At 38.7% G+C, this 21,515-nt stretch overlaps 1 protein-coding gene across 3 annotated transcripts; it reads left to right on the top strand.

Moving 5' to 3' along the window:
- The first annotated feature begins 5,603 nt into the window (after positions 1 to 5,603).
- On the top strand, positions 5,604 to 20,885 carry bub1 (BUB1 mitotic checkpoint serine/threonine kinase). Of its 3 annotated transcripts, none has more exons than XM_055149656.1 (25): positions 5,604 to 5,754; positions 5,893 to 5,952; positions 6,324 to 6,465; positions 6,611 to 6,807; positions 7,008 to 7,048; positions 7,240 to 7,316; positions 7,386 to 7,444; positions 7,708 to 7,907; positions 8,009 to 8,082; positions 8,426 to 8,907; positions 9,351 to 9,385; positions 9,491 to 9,610; positions 10,895 to 10,993; positions 11,098 to 11,182; positions 12,043 to 12,118; positions 12,201 to 12,384; positions 12,470 to 12,524; positions 13,551 to 13,775; positions 15,024 to 15,568; positions 16,567 to 16,667; positions 16,771 to 16,932; positions 17,088 to 17,245; positions 17,739 to 17,916; positions 18,000 to 18,106; positions 19,633 to 20,885. In XM_055149656.1, exons 1-25 carry the CDS (start codon positions 5,732 to 5,734, stop codon positions 19,829 to 19,831), a joined length of 3,684 nt encoding a protein of 1,227 aa, XP_055005631.1. In that variant the 5' UTR covers positions 5,604 to 5,731; the 3' UTR covers positions 19,832 to 20,885. The 3 variants fall into 3 exon arrangements, with proteins under 3 accessions (XP_055005631.1, XP_055005630.1, XP_055005632.1); XM_055149655.1 differs by having other exon boundaries at positions 7,237 to 7,316; XM_055149657.1 differs by lacking the exon at positions 9,491 to 9,610 and having other exon boundaries at positions 7,237 to 7,316.
- The last annotated feature ends 630 nt before the right edge of the window (positions 20,886 to 21,515 follow it).

The following is a 21,515-nucleotide window of genomic DNA, read 5'->3' as shown; positions in this document are numbered from 1 at the left end:
TTATCAGAAAAGAAACAACATTGTTCTGTTTTGATAAAAGAACAACATTTTTGCACTGTTCTCTTTCTGTGCTGGTGGTGCAGACTGGCAGCCTTTTGTCAGTCTGCACCAAGGCAGCTGTGGCTTCTATAGTCGCTTAACATCATCAAGTGTGGAGTGAATTAATAATGTAATGCTTTGCGAGGCTTTATCGACTTTGAAAAGGCAAGGTACAGTTGTAAATTTAATACCTTTAAATATCTAAAATGCTAGTGTATTGTTTATCCTGGGGAATTATCCTGAGTTGGTTTGTATGAGATCTGCACTATCGGTCAAAAGTTTTAGAACACCCACATTTTTCCAGTTATTTATTGCAATTCAGGTTGTGCAAGTCCAAAGAAGAGCTTGAAATGGTACAAAGGTAAGAACTGAATAGCCAGAGGTTAAAAAAAAGATAAAAGATAACAAAACATAAGTCCAAGCTCTGCCAAAACTACCTCAGGAGAAAAGAACAAGATGGTAAACTTGAAAACATGGAGTGTCCAGCAGAGTCTCCAGACTTAAACCCCATCGAGCTGGTTTGGGATGAACTGGACAGAAGAGTGAAAGCCAAGAAACCTACAAATGCCACACATTTTTGGGAATATCTGCAACAGACTTGTGAAGAACTTTCTGAAGAATATTTGATTTCAGTTGTAAACAGAACGAGCCACGAGTGTGTTCAGCTGTTATATCTGCCACAGGTGGACACTTTCATGAATCAAAAGTTTAGAATACGTTTTGGTTGACAGTAAACAGTGAAAAACTGGAAAAAGTGTGGTGTTCTAAAACTTTTGACCGGTAGTGTATATGACTGACTGTTATTATCTGACTCAAAGACTGTATAAAGAAGTGGACTAAGCGAGAGCGACATCATCCACAGCGTTCGGCTCTGGTCAAATGAAGCTCATCGAGGCTATCAAATATAGGAACAAATCTGGAGCCAAGTCCATTTATGTATACAGTCTATGATCTGACTATATAATATAAGGTTTAGCAGGTCAAATGTACTTTTATGAATGTATAATATTAAAAAAAAAAACATTGCTGGGGTGAAGTGGTGAACCTTTGTAACATGTAACTTTCTCAAGAACTATACTGCAGCAATAAAACTGAGTAAGAAAACTGAAGAAGATAGGTCGTAATTTCCAATTATTATATACAAGAAGAACTCATTAAAGTAGAAGTAGTACAAGAAGTAAGTAAATCTGTTCGCACACTGTATACAGGTCAAAAAGTCACATTTATACTTTGGTAGTTGTAGTACAGCCAAACAAGAGTATTTACTGAAGTACCTTATTATGGAGAGTAGTAATGTAGTACGTATTATGGTACTAGTAACAGAGTACTTTTACCCATTACATCTCAGCCCTGTGTATGTGTGTGAGTAGATAGAGGGGGGGTGCAATAACATACCAGACAGCTGAGATGCAACAGCAGTGTGTGTGTTTGTCTGTGTGTGTGCGTGTATGTGTGTGCGAGAGGGGGGGAGGTGTGTCCAGACCTCCAGCGGGGCTCACTATTTCCTGGGAAGGCCTGTCCAGGGACCATGGACGCTGCCCAACGCCGCGCTCTGATTGGCTGCAGAGTGTCCTTTTAGGGAAGTGCAGAGTGACAGGTGCTGGTAGCTGTGGGCTCGTCCGTGCAGGCTCCTTATTAGTCACCTCTGTCGCACTCGCACTCTGCAGAATCCTGTGACGTCCTGCAGCGGTCGTAAAAATGCAAATGTACCACCAACACACAACTCCAGATGGTGCGCAAAGAGCTGTGGGAATAAAAACAATGTGAATCCACTTGACTAAAACATAACAACTTTACAATATTGTTAGACTAGACCTAAATAAATAAAAAGACAATAGAATATGACAAGAAGCTGTACAGTCAACAACAATTAAGTGGAATAAGCATGATTAATCAGCTATTAATATAATCATAATCATATTTTGATAATCATAGTCATTATCTGGGTTGTCAAAAGTATTGAAAAACAGATACAAAACATACTCACATGTCTGCAAATTAGCAGCAAGTTAGGTGTTTAAAACTGTACCCTGAAATATAATGGTCCCCTATATTTCATTTTAGTTTGTTTATTTGAACAGTTTGTAGAAAAAGTCAAACATTAATTCCTTAAAACAGGGTAAAATACTCAGATTACCACCATTTTCACTAATTTCAGAAATTATAAAGGAGTTAACTACTGAAATAAGCATTACACAATTAATGTAAGTAAAGTTTATCACTAACTTTTATTAAGATATTAAGTGTTAATAAGTAAAAACTCATTTTCTTTTGGTACTAGCCCTTAATAACATCCTTATTTCCAATAGCATCTGTCTTCATGTCCTATAAGCAGTAATAAGAAGTTAGTTTATTAATAGGAAAGCGTAAAAACAGCAGAATACACATGATAAGACATTAATAAAGGTAAAATAAATACTAATTCACATCAAAATAACCACTTGGATGCAAATTATTGCCTTACCAAAACTTATTTTAGCTTAATAAGTATTATAATTTGTGTATAACTTTGTACTGTAATAAAATATGTATAAAATACATTAAATATATTTTGTGTTACAGCCCTGATGCTCATTTGTACCTATCAGACAAAACCTTGCAGAGAATAGCAGAAGAGATTATTATCTTAACTTGAACATGAACCAGAACCTTACTCTGTCTACTATGTTAACTTGTCTGCAACTGGACAATGATATACACTGCTACAATTATTTATTTGGTATAAGTATGCCTGGTATTATAAATTATAGACCCTGGGTGGTTGGAGGAACGAAAAAGCTGTTCAGGGAGATTGATGAAAACCATGCTCCACTTTTTTACAGTTTGGAGATAGCAACACCACTCTACTCATATACTTTTTTGGTGCAACTCCTGGCTGGGTTTTGTCAGTGGCTGTTTTGGAGGAGCACTATTTGGCAGTGGTTTATCAGTTCCAGCACCTCTTTATCAGGAAGTAGAAGCAGATCTCTCCTGGATGGGCTGCAGATTTTGAGGTCCTTTTTTTTCCATATAAGGAGATGAGGAGATGAGGGGAGCATGCACTGGGCCCGGCACAGCTGCGCCCCTGAACGCACAGACACCACAGCAGCTGCAGGGGCAATTGTCTCCACTTAAGCGCTGTTGTCGATCATTTACATACACGGGGCCACGCTGACCATCCAGGAACTCTGAGGGGGCTGGGGATGCCCTTTTACAGCTTCGACCCGTGTCCGAGCACTATAGTAGTTTTCAGAAGACCTCAAAATGATTATACAGGTCTATATTTGTGATGATAATTTAGATAATGGACATTGTTATCATGTATATAAAAAATTTGGCTCATGGCAGACACTTTGCAGTGACATCATACAGGGGGTGTTCTACATGTATCTCTAATGGTGGAAAGTTTAAGAGTTACCATGATGACACAATGCACACATTACACACATGCACACTGTTTAAGTTTTAAGAGTTTTAAGTTTTGTCTCATAACTCAAAACACAAAATGGACTAAAACAGCACATTTTCAGGTGCCAGTGTTCGATACAGGCGTTCATGGTTCAACGTTCATGTTAGGAGTTTGATTTTTTATGAGTGAGGGACTTGCCAAAAGCACAAATCAGCTAACCTGTTTTAGTTCCAGCTAAGTTTTTTAGATTTAGTTAAAATGAAGAACAAATTAAAGTCTAATAAAGCCTCAGACAGAGCAGTGCCTACAGTTAGAATCACACCCCCAAGGAATATTGACGACATCACCTCCAAAGTATCATTTGGTGTTATTCAGATTCTATAATGTAAAATCATACTCTCAGATAGGGGACAAGGCTTTAGTTTTCCATACTGACTACACTGTACTTTGCCATGAAATACTTAAAAAGTAAATTCACAAATTTTAAACATGATACTTTCTTTTATTAACTACTAGACCTAAGAACTCACAGTATTATAGCAACAATCTGCCCTCATCTGTATTAAAAGAATATTGACCAATAGAAATTTGTTTCTGAAATCCAACAGGCCTACGCCATCTGACTGGGGGAAAGAATATATATTTTATGGTCCTTTCATGTTTTATAGACATATTTTTTTAACATTTCTGATACATTATAATAATACTGTCTGAATATCTTTATTGTCCACCCCTATCTCTGACCTATATTTGGAAACAGATTATGGATTTTCTTACCAAAAAGGATTCAGGAATATTGAAACCTGTACCCTTCAGAGAAAGTGGCATGGCAAATCATTATATAGTATAATTGAAAACAACTGCAACAAACTTTAAGAACCTTTGCATTTTTGGATAAGCCTACACCACATCATATCATATTTGTCCGTATAGTTCTAACACTAAGGCTAGCTATTTTTTTAACCGTATAATAGACTGTGCTATTTGAGACCCCATCAGAGCATTGTTCTTTACACCTCGCCCTTATATAATGTGTTACATTCCTGCTGTAAACAGGCTCTGGCACAGGGCTATTGGCATCTCTTTCACAAGTCAACGCCTATATGCTTTTCTCTCATCACAATCCATAAACCTAATTAGGATTCATTTATAAAAGGTGCTGTGATATCTGTAACTTTTCTAGTAGGTGTCTGCCCTCTGCTTGTCTCCATGGAGTTACTATTCCTTTGCATGAAATAAATATGGCATTCAACATATCTGAATCAATTCATGTTTATATGTTGTTATTGTTCCTTGGCAAGCATGCTTTCTCACTTTGAGCAGGGTCGCCTCTCTGCAAATCTGATCTGTTGGTGGTTGGCCTGTTAGTGTCACTTAATTGTTTCCATGGAGCTAGATTAGTTTAAAGTCATACTGTGGAACCCAACTTTCTTGAACAATATTATGTGGACATGACGAGAGATTGCTTTGTAGTTTCAACCAACCAGTGGCTCCAGCTTTCCTAGATAAAGTCAGCTCTAAAAATATGTGAGGTGATTAGTGCCAGCGCCTCATTCTACTGTCCACTTGTGTCCTACTATGGCTGTTGTGGGCATTATCTTCCTCCTGGACAACTATGTAATAATGCTATTATTAACTAATGTGATTACAAATTTTCACAACCTACATTTTCTTGTTCTTAAATGTTAAATATAAGGATGGGACAAATTAGAGTTTTATTACAGTCAAGTTCTGCATTAGTGAGAGCTGTGTCCACACTTCTCTGCACCAAATATCTTGACTTGCATTGTAAAGCTAGAATGGGCTGCTTTCACAAAATATACAACAAAACCTGAGCTCCATACACTAAATGGCTCGCTGGGCTGTGCCTTGCCTGTTCTCATCCTGGTTTGTGAGGGTCAGGGTCCATGAATGTCAGCTTCCTCCAGACCTCTATGTCACGCCAAGTTTGTGTTTGCGCTGGACAAATCATCGCCGTCTTTTTATGTGGTCTCTTTTCGACAATAAATGAGGATGGAAAGGTCTTTAAAACACCCTAAAGTGACTGACAACACGTGCTCATGCGCTGCTGCTACATTAATAAAGGGGCGGTGCTTGTGTGACGTTACGTTACGCCGCAGAGTGCTATTCGCGCTGTGATTGGCTGAGCGCGAATTTTGAATTTAACTCTGCACAACACAGAGCGCAGGTCTCATCCCGTTCTGAGTTATGTGTCAAAGTTATCCTTTAGATTGATTTAGTAGTTTTTATCCACGTAACACTGGAATCTTATCTGTTGGATCGCTGTACTTTTGTCATACGGAAATGGATGTCGCTGCATATTTACAGTATGTAAACTTTTATGTCCATTACCTCTGTGTTAGCGGTTAGCATTAGCAACGGTTAGCATTAGCGACAAACAAGAATTTATTGTTAACCTTATGTGATTTTGGCTCGTTTTCACTTTGTTTTTGTGTGCTTTTAAGGCGTTTTGAGAGCAGTATAAGCACGTACGCGGGAGATGATCCTCTGGAGCAGTGGGACAAGTAAGATAAAGAAAACACTACTTTCCAAATAAAACCATGGTCTGTCACTATAGTGGATATACCCTGAAAATACAAAGACAATGCAGGACTTACAGTGTTTCTACTGTATCTCCAAGTAAAACAATCTATCACAGCTTCACAAGTCACAATGAGAATCATGTTAAGAAGTACAACACAATATAATTGTCATCTGGACAATGCTTATGTCTCATTAAAGTTCTGAATGCCAGATGAGAGCTCTGGTTGTTTGATTTGGCCCGTGGGTCGTCTGTTGTCACTTCTGTATTTAAAGCTACAATCAAGCAATAGAAGTTTATACCGATCATGTTAAATGGATTTAGATCTGACTTTGATGCTTTTGTCTCTTCTAGGTTTGTTGAACTCCTAGAGCGGAAGTTACCCCCAAACAGCACCAGCCAGCTGTCACTTGTGTTTAACCGTTTAGTTGAGACATTTCTAAATGTAGAAAAATATGCCAATGATGAAAGATATATCAACTACTGCATCAAATGTGTAAGTGAACTAGATGATTGCTATTATGCAAAGTAGATGGATAAATCTATGTGTATTAATAACATCATAAAAGTGCATTTCCTATTCAAGTAAAATAATCACACACATATCTGTATCTAATCCTTCATCTAATATTTTTCCCCAGGCAAGCGCATATGCTGACCCCATTGCCCTGTACAGTCACATCTTCAGTCAAGGCGTCGGTACACGAAGCACTGCTCTGTATTTGTCCTGGGCACAACAGTTGGAGCAGAGTGGCTTGAACGATCAGGCCGAGACAGTTTACCAGAAGGCCCTAGAGAACCAGGCTCAGCCAGCTGAATCACTGCTTCATGAATACAGGTAGATTATTGCTGTACTGTTGATGCGTTTGTTTGATTTTATTTTTACTCTTTGTTATTATAATATATTGTGATATGTGAGCTACTGTGTCCAAGTAATTTCCCTTGTGGATCAATGAAGTTTGTCTAAGTCTATTCTGAAAAAAAAAACAAAACAGCAGCTTTGACCTTATTATTAAATGTGTATTTCATCAATTTCAGGCAGTTTCAATCAAGAACGAAGCGTCATGTAGCAGCATTAGGTATGTATAGATAATTCTTTTACTTCCCTGGTCACTGACTACTAATGTCCATCATAACTGTTCTTTCTCCGTTGAACATAAAGGCATGAAAAATTACAGATTACAAATTACAGTCCTTTGCAGTAGTAGAACAATTGTGTATCAATTTGTTTGTTTATTTTAAATAAAATAATGTTTTTCTTGTGCAGCAGGAAGCAGAAACCCTTTACAAAACTCCAATTCAGTCAATGTAATGCCAACCCATAGAGAGTCATCTGCACAAAACAAGGTTTGAGTCTTTGAATTGTTACTCTGTTACTCATTACATGTCTGGTATTAACTGTGTGTTTTTCTGCAGGACACTAGAGCGGTAGACTGCCAACCTGCCAAACCAGCAGAACGTAAATATGTTATCATGTAAGATGTCACGTCTTTACTTCAGCCACTAAAAACAAAACATGAGTGCATTGTGGGTGACCATAAAGTTGTCATGTTAGAATCTACCAAAAAGTGATTTAAGGTGACAGATAACTTGTGGATTCAATGCAGGTTTGTGTTGTACAGGCTCCAAGAGACGAGCCACAGCAAACCATTACAGTTATGGATTAGATGGTTAATGAAGGTTGTATATTGGTATTGTATAGCAGAATTATGATATTACTTTTCTGTCTTTTTCACAGGGTTTCTCGCTCTGAGTACTCTGGGAAAATCCCCCCGAGCTCTAATGATAACACTGTAGCTGCATATGACAAGGAGGCTCTGCAGTGCGAGGACTCTGAGCTGTGCTTCGAAGAGGTGCGGGCCCAGAGGTACTTCCAGAAAATCCAGGAGCAACAGCAGAAGCAGAAGCAGGAAGAAGCTCAGAGCCATGAAGCCACCAGTATGTTTCAAATCTGAACAGTGCGCTTTAGACAGCCTAAGTGTATTGATAAGAAATATGTTATTGTTAAGCTGTTATAAAATAAGTCTGTCTTGTTGCAGCCTTTGAAGGAGAGGAAACGCAGAATGTGAATTTCTGGATGAAGTTTAAAATGGGCCTTGATGCACTGGAACATGTAAGTATCAAATCACTGAGACAAATCTGATAGCAAACATTTCTCAAGCACACCAAAGCGTGATCTTGGCTTTTATGTGGCGGTCCGATTTTTGATAGAAAGTTACTGCTTATACAATACCGTTTATGGTTTGAAAAACAAAATGTACAAATTTATAAGAAAAACGTTGGGTACTTCAGCTTTAAATACAACATATTATGATATAGAGGTCACATGACTTTTATTTTTTATTTTTTGGTTCGAAGTGATCCAATTCAGACAAGCGCACCCCTTTATAGTTCACAAAAGTAGAATACATTTACAGCCCGTTTGAATGCAGTTGCCTAAACCCCACAACTTTCAGATTTCAGACCTGACCACAAACTTCAGTCCAGTCAAAGACGCCCATCACTCTTCAGTGCACTCGCGGCCTCCTTCACATCCCGGCAGCAGGAAGTCTCTGGGCTTTAGGCTGCACTCGGAGCCCACGTTTATCGCCTGTGCCCCCACAAGCTCTGGACCTGATTCTCATGTGGACACCAAAGCTTTAGCTTATGGACAATCCCACCAAGCACCAGTTACCCAAGTACCCCAGCAACTTCCAGTCCCAGGGGCCAGTGCGACCAATCAGGCACCGCTTTCAGTTTCAAACATCTCCTACCAAGCACCTCGTCCCAGTGTGCCCCACCAAGCCCTTCTTCCCAGTGTGTCCCATCATGCACCAGTCTCAGATGCCAACATATCTCATCATGCACCTCTTCCAACTGCGTCTATGTCACATCATGAAGCCTTTTTACCACAGATGACCTCTGATCATTGTCCACCAGAAAATGACAACGGAGACAAGTAAGTGAACGCCATTGTATTTTGTGTGTCTGGTCTTAAAGCGCATGCTAAACTAGTTTACTGCGTAGTTATGATTGGACAAATGAAAATAATAATACATCAGTTTTATTTAATATAATATCAGTTAAGACGATCTTGTGTTTGGTTCTTTAATTTGAGGTAATAAGACTATTTACAGACTGATTTTGTTCCTGAACAAAATGTTTGGCATTTTGTTGTGTTGAGGATATAAAAGAGTTTCCTTTTTGCTTCCCTTTTTTAATATTTTTTTTTTCTCAAATTGCCTCTTGACTATGATAAATATTTACTGCAGGTTAGGAGTGGACAAGTATTTGTTTCCCCCTCATATTCATCGATCTCTTTAATTGTGGGATGCTCCTATGACGTGACAGTCCTTTATTTTTGTTTGTTAATAAAATGTTATTTTTATTTTGTTTATCCAGTGAGGAGGTCTTGGAGGCAGAGCAGGATGCTAATCGTATGTATACGTATATATAAGTCTCTGAGCATATATCTCTTTCATTGAGTTCTTCTGAAACCCTTGTTAAACACCACCTCTCTCCTCATCTCCTCTGTGTGGCAGTGTCCCAGGGCGGTAGTGCAAACCTGTCCCGTATTACTCCTAACAATTCTCTGGGTTACATTCAGGCCACTCCTTCACGGGTGCTACCTTCACCTACTGTCAACACCAGAGAAGCACTGGGTGAGCACTGCACAGGGTTACATGAACAGCTGAGAACCTAGTTTATGAAATTTTTGTGTTTGTTACTTATGACAAGTACTTAAGTTCACAATTTACAGTTTATCCAGAATGAATTACTAGTAAAAATTAGGGCTGTGCAATATATCTCAGGTGAATGTATAACAATTGTAATTTGAGTTGTCATGCAAATCGTGAAGGCTGCAAGTATTTAGATAATAGGATAGTATTTGATATGCATGTGATTCTTGTATTAGATTATAAGTTAATATTTTCTCAAGTTAATGAATGTAAATTTGTAGATTTGTGTGCTAATGTTTTACGTTTAAAGGGCCTATATTAATAATAATTAGGGATGTAACAATAACCGAAATATCGTGATATTGTATCGTTAAAAGTCTCACAATAATATCGGCCGTCACAATCTATCGAATTACAAGTCTCTTTGCTTAAATTTATTGTTATGGTGCAGCAACAGCTTAAAAAACAGACAGAACTACATAGACCATGATCCTTTGCTCTGTTTTAGTCCAATCTACATAAGACAACTGTTATTAAGCACGTTTCAATCTTAATTTGGGTCTGGATTATGACAGAAAAGTAGCATATTCACAATTTTGTTCTCTTCTGCAAAATATCGCATCGTGAGATGCATATCGTGAAAATATCATATTGAGAGATTTGGATATCGTTACATCCCTAATAATAATTGTCTATTTTCTGAGCTATGTTATCATGTTTTCTCATCAAAACATACCTGGAGTTCTTTTCTGAAACAAAAAAAACACTCCACCTTGTGATGTCATGTGGTAATACAGCAAGTGCTGCACTGGGAAATTAAACTCCATACACCATCACTAGAATCATTTGGATGATTTCAGCCCTTGAATCACCTCATTTCAGTCCTGATATTGCCAATTTGTACTGAACAAGAGGTAAAAGGAGCTGATGACTTGAAAACTATCGCTTTGTAACATCACAAGGTGGAACAGAGCGTTTTGAGCTTTGGAGATGTAGACAGAATAATTATAAAGTGTAACTCAAACATGTGTGAATGAAGCAAAACACAACTCCAGGTCTGTTTTTGCAGAGGTAACAACATTCTAAAAGCTAACAAGAGTCAACTTTGCTTCATAGGACCTTTTTAAAAGTACAAATCTAATCACAATCGCCAATAGATTTATCTCCAAAAATCACGCAGCCTTAGTATAAATATTACAATGTATATGACAACTAAGCAAAACACTGTGACTTGCCTTGTATCAGCTTTAAGTGTTTTCCTTCTAGACGTGATCATGGACATGTTCCAGGCTCCTACGTTTTTGGAGGACCCATTCCCCACCGCTTCAGAGGAGAGGGACTTTGACATTATATACACAAGAAAAGGTATACACACTTATGTTTTATTGGTTTTAGTGAGATATTTAATGCCTGAAAAGTTTATGTATTTCAAAGCTAAACTATATTTGTCACTACTTCTGGTGTGAAAGGGTCCAGTGTCAAACCGGCCACGTCAGCCCCGTTCACAATCTTCCAGGACAATGAGGGGCAGATCGAGAACAAGGAAAACTGCAGGTACGCAAATCTGATGCCGGTATTGTCATAATAGGTTTCCATCGCAATTTATGTATTGGCGGTGGTTTAGTTAGGAACAGCACAAAGCTTATAAGCAACATTTTGAGTTCATAACATTACAACACATAACAGTGACTTTTTTTGTCACCCTGTTAGCAGAGAAACCAATTATTAATAAGGCCATATAGTATTAAAAGTAAACCAAAGAAGGAACTATATTGTGTTGTGGTGAGTTGTGGAGAGCAATGTTTGATATTAAAGTTGTAACTTTTCTGGTGATATGCTGTCTCTGGAGATATTGATATAGTTATTACTTCACCTAGAATATTCCACACTCCCCATTAAACCTAAAACTTTCTATCATTTATGTAATTACGGGAGTTATCAAATACCTTAGACTTAGACATAGACAAACTTTATTGATCCACAAGGGAAATTATTTGGACACAGTAGCTCACACATCACAATATAAAAGGGACAGGTTTCAAATAAGACATAATAATATAAATGTAAATGTACAAGTCAAAATAAAATAAGTAATACAATATAAAATCACAGCTTTATATAAGAGGTCATAGGAAAACAGTGCAATAATATGATGATTGACAGGACATAGGGTTATCCGTTACATAAATGTGAACTGTACAGTTGTAGGGAGTATTCTCTCTCATAAGGGTGATTTGTTGTACAGTAACTTGTAACTTGGCAGTGTTGCTTGTCTCTATGAAGATGGATAGATTTAATTCCATACTGTGGGACATTCATGAAAAAGCAATAACTTTTCCACTAGAAAAGTTACTTAGTGCAGCTTTAACTATACCAGTTTTCTAAGCACAAGCAATTAATATTTATCTTTGCAGTGCGCCCCCTGCTGTGAACGAGAATCCTAAGCCGGTCAGAGCTCTGGCTGAACTACCCAAAGCTGCCAAACCCAATGTCAGTAACAAAACAATAATACATGAAACAATCTAGTTATAACTCCTACACTAGTCTAACATAGAGTACATTTGTCGCACAGGATACACCGACAGAGCTGGCCCCAGACGAGAGCACCATGTGGGGGACACAGTTCCACGCTCAGAATTCCCTGGCCGCGTGTCCCAACAGCACCTCGGACTTCGCCATGCTCGCCCAGTTTGTGTCCACGCCGTTCACCCACAAAACCCCCGTGAACACCAACACCTGCTTCTTCCCTGACCAAGGTACGGTCCAAAATTATTTTTTAAAACGTCTTCAATGGCACTTTTCAAACATGTGCATTTCAGATTTTCTTATCTGATCTTGTAGAAGTTGGTGAAGGGACTGAGGAGGATTTTGGGAGGCGCTACACCAAGAAATTGAGGTGAGTCCATAACTGTTTGTTTAGTATTTTATAATGGATGAATATGTACATTTTAACTGCTTTACAGTATTAAAGCTGACATCTGTAAGCTTATTTTATTTATTATAATTGTTTTAATACTAGTAGATGGATGTTGGGGCTGTGGTCTTTGATGCCAGCTTTGGTCTGACAGAAGGCTAGACTGCAGTAACGTAGATAGCATCTTGTGATGTTATGCGAGAATACAACAGGAGCAAGTTCACGACTCTACTTAGATTTAAAGCCATTTGTTTCTAGCTCTCACAAAGCACTTTTCACATGCATCAGGGTTCCCAAGGTCAAGGAAATCCTGAAAAATCGTGGAATTTTAGTATCTCTTTCACGCAACTATAGCGTTCTGTTAAGTTGTCATTAGGCTATTATGATTATCTACGAATGTATGCACCTTTTGAAGAGACAATAAATTCACTGACAGTATTTTGAACTATAATTTTGAACTATAATACCAAACCATGAGGTGAGTGGAAAGGTTAACATTTCATATTTAGCCCTCAAAGTTTGCTAAATTCTGCACATGTAGGTGCTGCAAAGTTATGGAAAATTCACTTTCGGTCATGAAAGTCATGGAAAAGTTTTGAAATTTTGTCATTAAAAAAAGAGTGGGAACCCTGATGCATACATTTTTGGGCATGAGCACAACTTTTGAAAGGCTTTTTTTCATTCTTCAGAGTGAAGCAGGGCTGGGTCAGTGAATCCAAGCGATGACTACTTTTACAATATACTCTATGGAGAAAAACGAAATTTTACTAGTTTACAAGAAAAGTTGGTTATCCTGTCTTTTTTTAATATTGATACTCTACCCAATTTATGCATTTGGTCTGAATTATTAGTGATACAGCATTAATTTTATGAGACTTTTAAGCCATCTTAGTTTTGTAATTTGGTAACGAAGAAGATTCATCATGTCACTGTTCTGGAGCTCAGTGTAATAAATAATATAACTCTTCATCCTGTATCCTCCCCTCTCTGACCCTTTTGTGTCCTCAGTCCCATCATGGAGCAGAGCCCGTTGGAGGAGCAGCCCGCAGGAGAAGACACGGCAGTGACTCGGCAGTCCCTGGGCTCTCGTCAGGGCACCATTGTGGGAGAGGGCGTGGCCATGAACACCCAGCTTCTGACCGCTTCCTGTACCACCATGGTCCAGCCCCCTCCCCCCGCGGTGCTGTCCTTCAGAGAGCAGACCCTCTGCCCCAGCAACACCTCCACACACAGGTGAGAACATGGATAGAATAGGATGGTGACACTCAATCTCGTCCTTTCGGTTACTACCCAGAGCTCATGGTGAGGAGCTCAGTCACACGGGAGGAGCTCGGAGTAGAGCCGCTGCTCCTCCACGTCGAGAGGAGCCAGTTGAGGTGGCTCGGGCATCTGTTTCGGATGCCTCCTGGGCGCCTCCCTCGGGAGGTGTTCCGGGCATGTCCCACCGGGAGGAGGCCCCGGGGAAGACCCAGGACACGCTGGAGGGACTATGTCTCTCGGCTGGCCTGGGAACACCTCAGGGTCCCCCCGGAGGAGCTGGAGGACGTGTCTGGGGTGAAGGAAGTCTGGGAGTCCCTGCTTAGACTGCTGCCCCCGCGACCCGGCCCCGGATAAGCGGACGAAAATGGATGGATGGATGGACACTCAATGACAATTATTCTATTAAATTACAGCTTTGGGAATTTTTTATTTTTTTTTCCAAAGTGCTTAACTATATCCCACATCTTAATCCACAATCCACTTTAGAGCTGGAGTATCTGAATTTCAGAAGGAGGTATTTTAGTCTGTCTAACTTTCCCCTTGCTGTCGCAGTCCTTTGACCGACTGCAATCTGAACTCCTGAAAAAAAAAAACCATTATTATTAGGGATGTAATGATATCCAGAGGCTGATATAGTTGTAGATAGGACACTTTTTTGCTTTTAAAATACCCCAACAAGATTTTGGCGTGAATTATTTCTGTCATAATCCCAAGAATTCAAGTAAAAATGTATTTCTTCATGTTGATTGCACTGAAATGAATCATGGGATATGTAGTTCCCGATGTTTATTAGCTATTGGTACGATAAAACCATGCATTTAAGGAAAGGATTTTGTAATTCTGTATATTGTGAGACTTTTGACAATACAATATCACGATATTTCTGTTATTGTTACATCCCTTAGTTATTATTTTAGTCATTAGTGAGTACTTTATAAAGTTAATGGAAAAAAATAAGCTACATTGGTTTATGGTGTCTTTAGACCAAATTTTTTAAAGACACGTTTAATCTGCCTTTTTTCATATGAAGATGCCGTTTACTCGTGCTTCACTATAGTTTTCCCCAATAATTTTAGCCAGCAGCACACCACAGAATTTATTTGACTACAGTCCTGCATTGACTAAGTTTATTGGTCAATTGGTGCTTCATACAACATTTTAATCCATAACAATAATCTACACGTATGAACCAAAATCAACCCAATACCACTTTGCCTACAGGAGTACTGGACCTGGATGGGAAGTCTACACCAGCCCTGAGCCCAAGCCTAAGAGTGAGCCTTTCACCATCATGGAAGACATGGAAGAACCTCCATCTGCTCCCAGGCTTCCTCCTCCTCCTCCACAGGACGTCCCCATGAGCCCGGAGAGTGCCCCGCGGCCCGACTGGCTCACCATCCAGAGCCCCGAGGTGCCAGAGGAGAAGGACCTGGACGTCTTCCTCTCTCCTCATCGTCCCAATCTCTCACACGTGACCCATACAGTCCAGGATGTGCCCATGAGTCCCCAAGTGCAGTTTAGTACAGACAGTGAAATGGTGAGCCCGTACAAAGAGTCAAGAGCTCCGTTAGATGTGTCAATGACAAGCAGAACGCCGAGGACCGAGCGAGCTAACCCTGGGATGACTCTGGTGTCTGATCCGTGGAACGAGCAGCTCATTGAGCACCTGTTGAACAGTATGGACCCTCCTCTGACCACGCACCCTCGCTGTGTCACATGGCAGTGTAATCTCCCCAACATCGCACCCAAAATGACACTATCCATGGGTGAGTACTGTACACATGCGCAGTTTGTTGAGAATTGGTGCAGTTTTATCTGTGCTACCTTATCCTTATGAGATACAAGGTTGAATTTTACTATTGTATTCTATATCTACTGACATAAACGTCTTTGCATAGGACATATACTACCAGTCAAAAGTTTTAGAGCGCCACACTTTTTAAAATTTTTTTTTTTTACTGTTTACTGTTGACCAAAACATATTCCAGACTTTTGATTCATGAAAGTGTCCACCTTTGGCAGATATAACAGCTGAACACACTCGTGGCTCGTTCTTTTTACAATAGAAATCAAATATTTTTCAGAAAGTTCTTCCCAAGTCTGTTGCAGAAGTTCCCATAAATGTGTGGCACTTGTAGGTTGCTTGGAGTTCATCCCAAACCCGCTCGATGGGGTTTAAGTCTGGAGACTATGCTGGACACTCCATGTTTTCAAGTTTTACTATCTTCTTCTTTTTTTCTGTGGTAGTTTTGGCAGAGTTTGGACTTGTGTTTTGTTCTTTTATCTTTTTTAAACCTCTGGCTGTTCAGTTCTTACCTTTGTACCATTTCAAGCTCTTCAATGGACTTGCACGACTTGAACTGAAATAAATAACTGGAAAAATTAGGGTGTTCTAAAACTTGAGCGGTAGAGTGGGAATCTTTTTGCCTAAAATGATCTATCTATAATTATCTATTATCTATCTGTCTAGTAACCGGGCTCACAGATTGATATGTGCAGCTCTCTGAATTGACATTTATCAATCTGAAATGGCTCTCGCTGGAAACGATTGCAAAGGCAAAACTTCATAATGAGTATTTGAATCTGATTGGTCCAAGCATCACCACAGCAGAAGAAGAATCAAACTTGTTACTTGTTAAATACTGTCTTTTACGTCAGAATTATTTAATAATGACCCACAAGATATAACAATATAGCAGACAAAAGCATATGTCTTTAAAGTTTCTGTGGGGGAGCTGTAGTAATGCTGATGTTGTGTTCACAGGTAATTCATCTTTGCGTGTGGACTGTGTTCTTGGAGAAGGAGCATTTGCCAAAGTTTACCAGGCCACAGACCCAGTTACATCTGAGAAAATGGTTCTAAAGGTGAGTCATAACTGACAACTTTCAGTTGTCAGTCATGTGTCTGAGACACATGACCGACATGGATGACACATTATTTTATCTGTATGATTTTTAAACTTTGCAGGTGCAGAAACCGGCCAATCCATGGGAGTTTTACATTAACACACAGCTGGATGCTCGTGTGCCTCAGTCAGTGCGTCATTTTTACAGCAGTTTTCAGTCGGCTCATCTTTTCAAAAATGGCAGTGTCCTCCTTGGAGAGATGCACAGCTACGGCACACTACTGGTAACAGCAACTTTTCTACTGATTCTCTAGATCCATAATAACAAAATACTATAATACTAATCTGACTCTAACCCTGTTTTTATCTTCAGTCATGCACAAAAGTTACTTCAAAGTTGTCAACATCCACATATTAAGTGTCTTTCTTGTCCGTCCAGAATGCAGTGAACATGTACCGCACACTGGGGGACAAAGTGATGCCTCAGCCTCTGGTGCTGTACTTCAGCGCGTGTATCCTCCACATGATCGAGCAGCTGCACAGTGTGGGCATAGTCCACGCTGATGTCAAACCAGACAACTTTCTGCTTGGAGAGAGGTGGGTATTGTCAAAAACATTTTCAAGGCAGAGTTTAAATTGTCATTGTGAAACCTCTTAAGGCATTAATACAAACTTCTTGAGATAATAATTTTGACATTAAAAGTTTATAATAGGCAAAGAGACAGCAAAGCACTTGAGTCAAATGTGGCAGTGCGCTGTTTGAAACCCTTCCCCACAGTGACATCTTGTGGTAATATTTCAGTACTACAGGATCCACTGCACATACTACATGGAATATGGTTGCCAATAAAATATTTTTAATTCTGTCACTATCACAAAATCGCTGCGCCTCATAAACACTCAACACAGACTCTCAAGCAAGTTTTGTGTGTTTCGTGGAAAACCCTTAATGGTAGTGGCTTATGAAGAACAACTTTGTAAATAGTAAAATCATGTTGAGTTTTCAGTATAAATATTTCAGTTTTACGATACATATATATATATATATTTAGCCTGTTTCTTAACACATTTCTGCTGTCTTGTCTCTCAGGTTTCTGGAGAACAGAAGCTTTGACCGGGAGAACCTGGACCACGGCCTGGTGCTCATCGACCTGGGCCAGAGCATCGACATGAGGCTGTTCCCGCCGGGCACCGCCTTCACCGCCAAGTGTCTCACCTCAGGCTTTCAGTGCACGGAGATGCAGACAGGCAGACCGTGGAACTATCAGGTCAGAGACAAACACGTAAAATCTAACAGTAGTAGTAAGTATAATCCTACTTGGACCTAACGTGGTGTAATGTTTGGTTTCAGACGGACTACTTTGGCGTGGCGGGCACGGTCTACTGCATGCTGTTTGGGACCTACATGCAGGTGGTGAATGATGGTGGCGTCTGGAGGACTAATGGTGTATTTAGACGGTAAGGCACAACAAGTTTATTATCTAGCAATGATTAGAAACTGGTGATGTTCAACCTTTAAATTATTCAGGCAAAATTAAATTTGTCATTGTTTTACCTTCATTGAAAGTTTGACATTCAGTACAGAAGTGTGACTGGCCTGGATATATATATACAGTATATCAGGGCTGCTCGATTATGGAAAAAATTATTATCACAATTATTTTGGTCAAATCAGGATTATTCAAATGATTATTTTTTAGTTACACAATGCATTTATTCAGCATTTCTCTCTCAAAAAACACTTTGTTATTGATAATTTACACAAAACTTGAAAATAAATGTAAGTTACAAATATGAACCTTAGAGCAGTTTTGTGATGTATACAAAAAAAAAAAAGAATAAAATATACTTTGAACATGAAATAAGGCATAGAAAAACATAAATGTATCCAGTATAAACTATATATCCAGCTGTTCTACAATCTCTGTTCTAAAATAAATGTACTTATTTATATAAAAAAAATCTCAAAATAAACTTTAAGGTTTAATTTCAACTCAATTATGAGTTTGGAGATTGACACACGAAATCGAAATCGTGCTCAAAATTCAATTAATTGCACAGCCTTATAGTATATCCAATAATATAATGCCATAGATATAATGAGGTGGACGATGGTTTAATTTGAAAACTTTGAAAAAACAGACATGAAATCTGCTGTTGTTCTTTTGACTGTAATATTCCAGTGTCATAAAAAGTAAGTATCTTCATGACGAATGTTCCAAAGTATGCTGTTAACGTTCTATTTCCATGATGTTTGTGGTGTTATGGTAAGGTCTTACACATCTTAAAAAGGTCTTAAATTTCATGTTCCTAAATTAAGGCCTTAAAACGTCTTAAATTATGTTGTTGAAGTCTTATTTTTTTCACAAAGGTCTTAAATTTCATTAGCCTATTTTGTGTATACTCAACCGGGCTGCAGTGCAATGTTAAACGGAGGGAGGAAAAAACAACAACAATGTGAAATCTCGTAAGGTGAATGAACGTCTAATTTGGAGTATGCACAAAGATTTTGGGTTCTGGCGCCGGTGGCAATGAGTAAACAATCAGTACTGTGGAGGAAGACGTTAGATGGATCATGGGGAAGTGTAGGTTTAATCCAGGGTTAGTTCGATTCTAGGTATAGTAGTTGGTTGGTCATTATTAGAATTGGATCTGGTGTTTTTCGCCCGCATAATGGGAGCGATGTTGGTCTTAATTTTCATTTAAGTGGTCTTAAAAATGTCTTTAGAAAGTCTTAAATTTGGGGTAGTCAAACCTGGGGATACCCTGCATGAACAAAGAACTACTACTACATTACTGTTTATTGTTGTTGAAATCCCTCCCAAGTAGTTGTCCTTTTGATTTCAACATTATGATCAATTAATGAATACTACAAAGGCTTAAAAAGGCTCTCAAATCTATACCAGCTGACAACCACAGAACCATAACCACCTTGACTATCTTACATACCCAATATTAAACTTCACTTTTGCCCCATGGTGCAGGAATCCTCACGGCGAGTTGTGGCAGCAATTCTTCCACACCCTGCTGAACGTGCCCGACTGCAGCTCTGTACCGGACCTGAGAGGCCTGAGGCACCAGCTCGTGTCTGTGCTGGAGCAGAACTACAACTCCAAACTTCCCTCGCTCAAGAGCCGCCTGGTGGTGCTGCTTCTGGAGAGCAGGAAAGCCCAGCGCAGATGACCAACCGCACTCCTATGGACTTTAATACTGACTCTATGGCTCAGGTGATTGCCGTAAGGCGCAATCTGATCCTGTACATGTTGTAATTAAAATTTTGTATGTTTTTCTTATACTACTGGCTTGAAACTTCCATGGATAGAAAATTGAAGGTAAAATTTGGGTTATACTGAATCAGCATTATAATTTTTCAAACATGACCCTAACTAGAAGGCCTGCTTTGCACAAACCAGCTTTTACTTGTGTATATATACCAGTTAAAGCTACCATCTATAAGTGTTTTTCATTTTCTTTTTAACCACTTGTGCTCTCTGCTTTTCTTCTGTCAGACCAAAGCTGACACAGTATCAGACAGCAGTAACATAGGCAGCATCTAGTGGTGATATGTGAAAATACAACAGGGCCACTTTAATTACAGATGGTAGTTTTTAATTTGTATTTAAAGTTATATCTGATTGGCTTCAAATTATACTTTATAGTGGCGAAATGTGCTGGTAGAAAGCATCTGAATTTGTGAAGCTCAGCACATTAAACCAAAATATACAAATAAAGGGTCTTGTTGTGCAAAGAGAAGATGAGAAATGTGTTTTTGCATTGTAACACCTAAAGTTTATAATTCACTGTGACTGAACAGATTAAAAAATATGGTTTAAGAGGCAATATTATGCTATTTTCTGATCTCCAGTTTATATTGAACTAAAGGTAAAAGTAGCTGTTAACTTGAAAACTATGGCTTCATGACATCAAAAGGTGGAACAGAGCATTTTGGGGCTTTGGAGATGTAGACAGACTAATATAAGCATTACTGAAACAAAAGAAAACACAACTTCACATATGTTTTTGTTGAAGTAATTATAACATGGTTTAAAGTTGGTTTAAAGTTTACAAGAGTCAACTTTGTGTAATATAAAATCCAATCCAATCCATGGCGCTACTAACTGTATTTCATGCTATTATTTCTTAATGTGTACATAGAAAAAAGTGTTGCTCTTTTGTAATATTTTTATTAGAAAGCACCCGTAACCCTGTCTTTTAATAAAATTCTTAAATAGCTGTGTCCATGTTCGTTCTGTCATGTGTCTTTGAAGTGCCCCCGGTGACAGAGAGACAAAAATGCAGATAAAATGTTCTGGGATGCGCCTCGACTTGTCACTTAAGACCAAGCACGACAATGTGGAATTTCTAACAGTTGTGCAGAGGTGGCTAGTATTGCTTTCACTTGAGTACTATTTTAAAGAAACTACTCCTCATGACTACTTTTCTAGCATATGTTTACCCCTACTTGAATATTTTTTAATTGAAGTAACAGTAGTAAAAGTTTAAGTAAAAGTTTTGGTTGCTCTTCCCACTATGAGTGCATCTACAAGTGACTGAAGCTTTGTGTTGACAATATGAAATTATTTGAACATTTGTGTTTCTTGCAACAACAATTTTGAGTATTATTTATTTGTTTTGTCCTTCAAGAAACATTGACATCAAATTATAAATCAGATTTTACTTCCCAACAGTTACGCTTAAGTTTTCTTAATCGAATAGTGCTTTTTTTTTTTTTTTACTCTGACTTGAGTAATTGTAGTAAAAGTTTAAGTAAAAGTTTGTGAGTACGTCGACAAGTGACTGAAGTTTTGTGCTGACAATATGAAATTATTTGAACATTTGTGTTTCTTGCAGTGACAATTTTGAGTTG

The sequence above is a fragment of the Boleophthalmus pectinirostris genome, unplaced genomic scaffold, assembly GCF_026225935.1.
Source record: "Boleophthalmus pectinirostris isolate CB_2022bp ecotype Guang Dong unplaced genomic scaffold, ASM2622593v1 HiC_scaffold_13, whole genome shotgun sequence".
NCBI classification, from domain to species: Eukaryota; Metazoa; Chordata; class Actinopteri; order Gobiiformes; family Gobiidae; genus Boleophthalmus; species Boleophthalmus pectinirostris.
This window is presented reverse-complemented; position numbering and strand designations above follow the sequence as displayed.

What these genes read in the sequence shown, in the direction of transcription:
- bub1 (XM_055149655.1), top strand. Translation starts at nt 5,732, where the DNA reads ATGGATGTCGCTGCATATTTACA. An exon ending in CAACACCAGAGAAGCACTGG is followed by an intron (nt 9,611 to 10,894) that starts GTGAGCACTGCA and finishes TTTTCCTTCTAG; the next exon opens with ACGTGATCATGGACATGTTC. An exon ending in ACAGCTACGGCACACTACTG is followed by an intron (nt 16,933 to 17,087) that starts GTAACAGCAACT and finishes TTGTCCGTCCAG; the next exon opens with AATGCAGTGAACATGTACCG.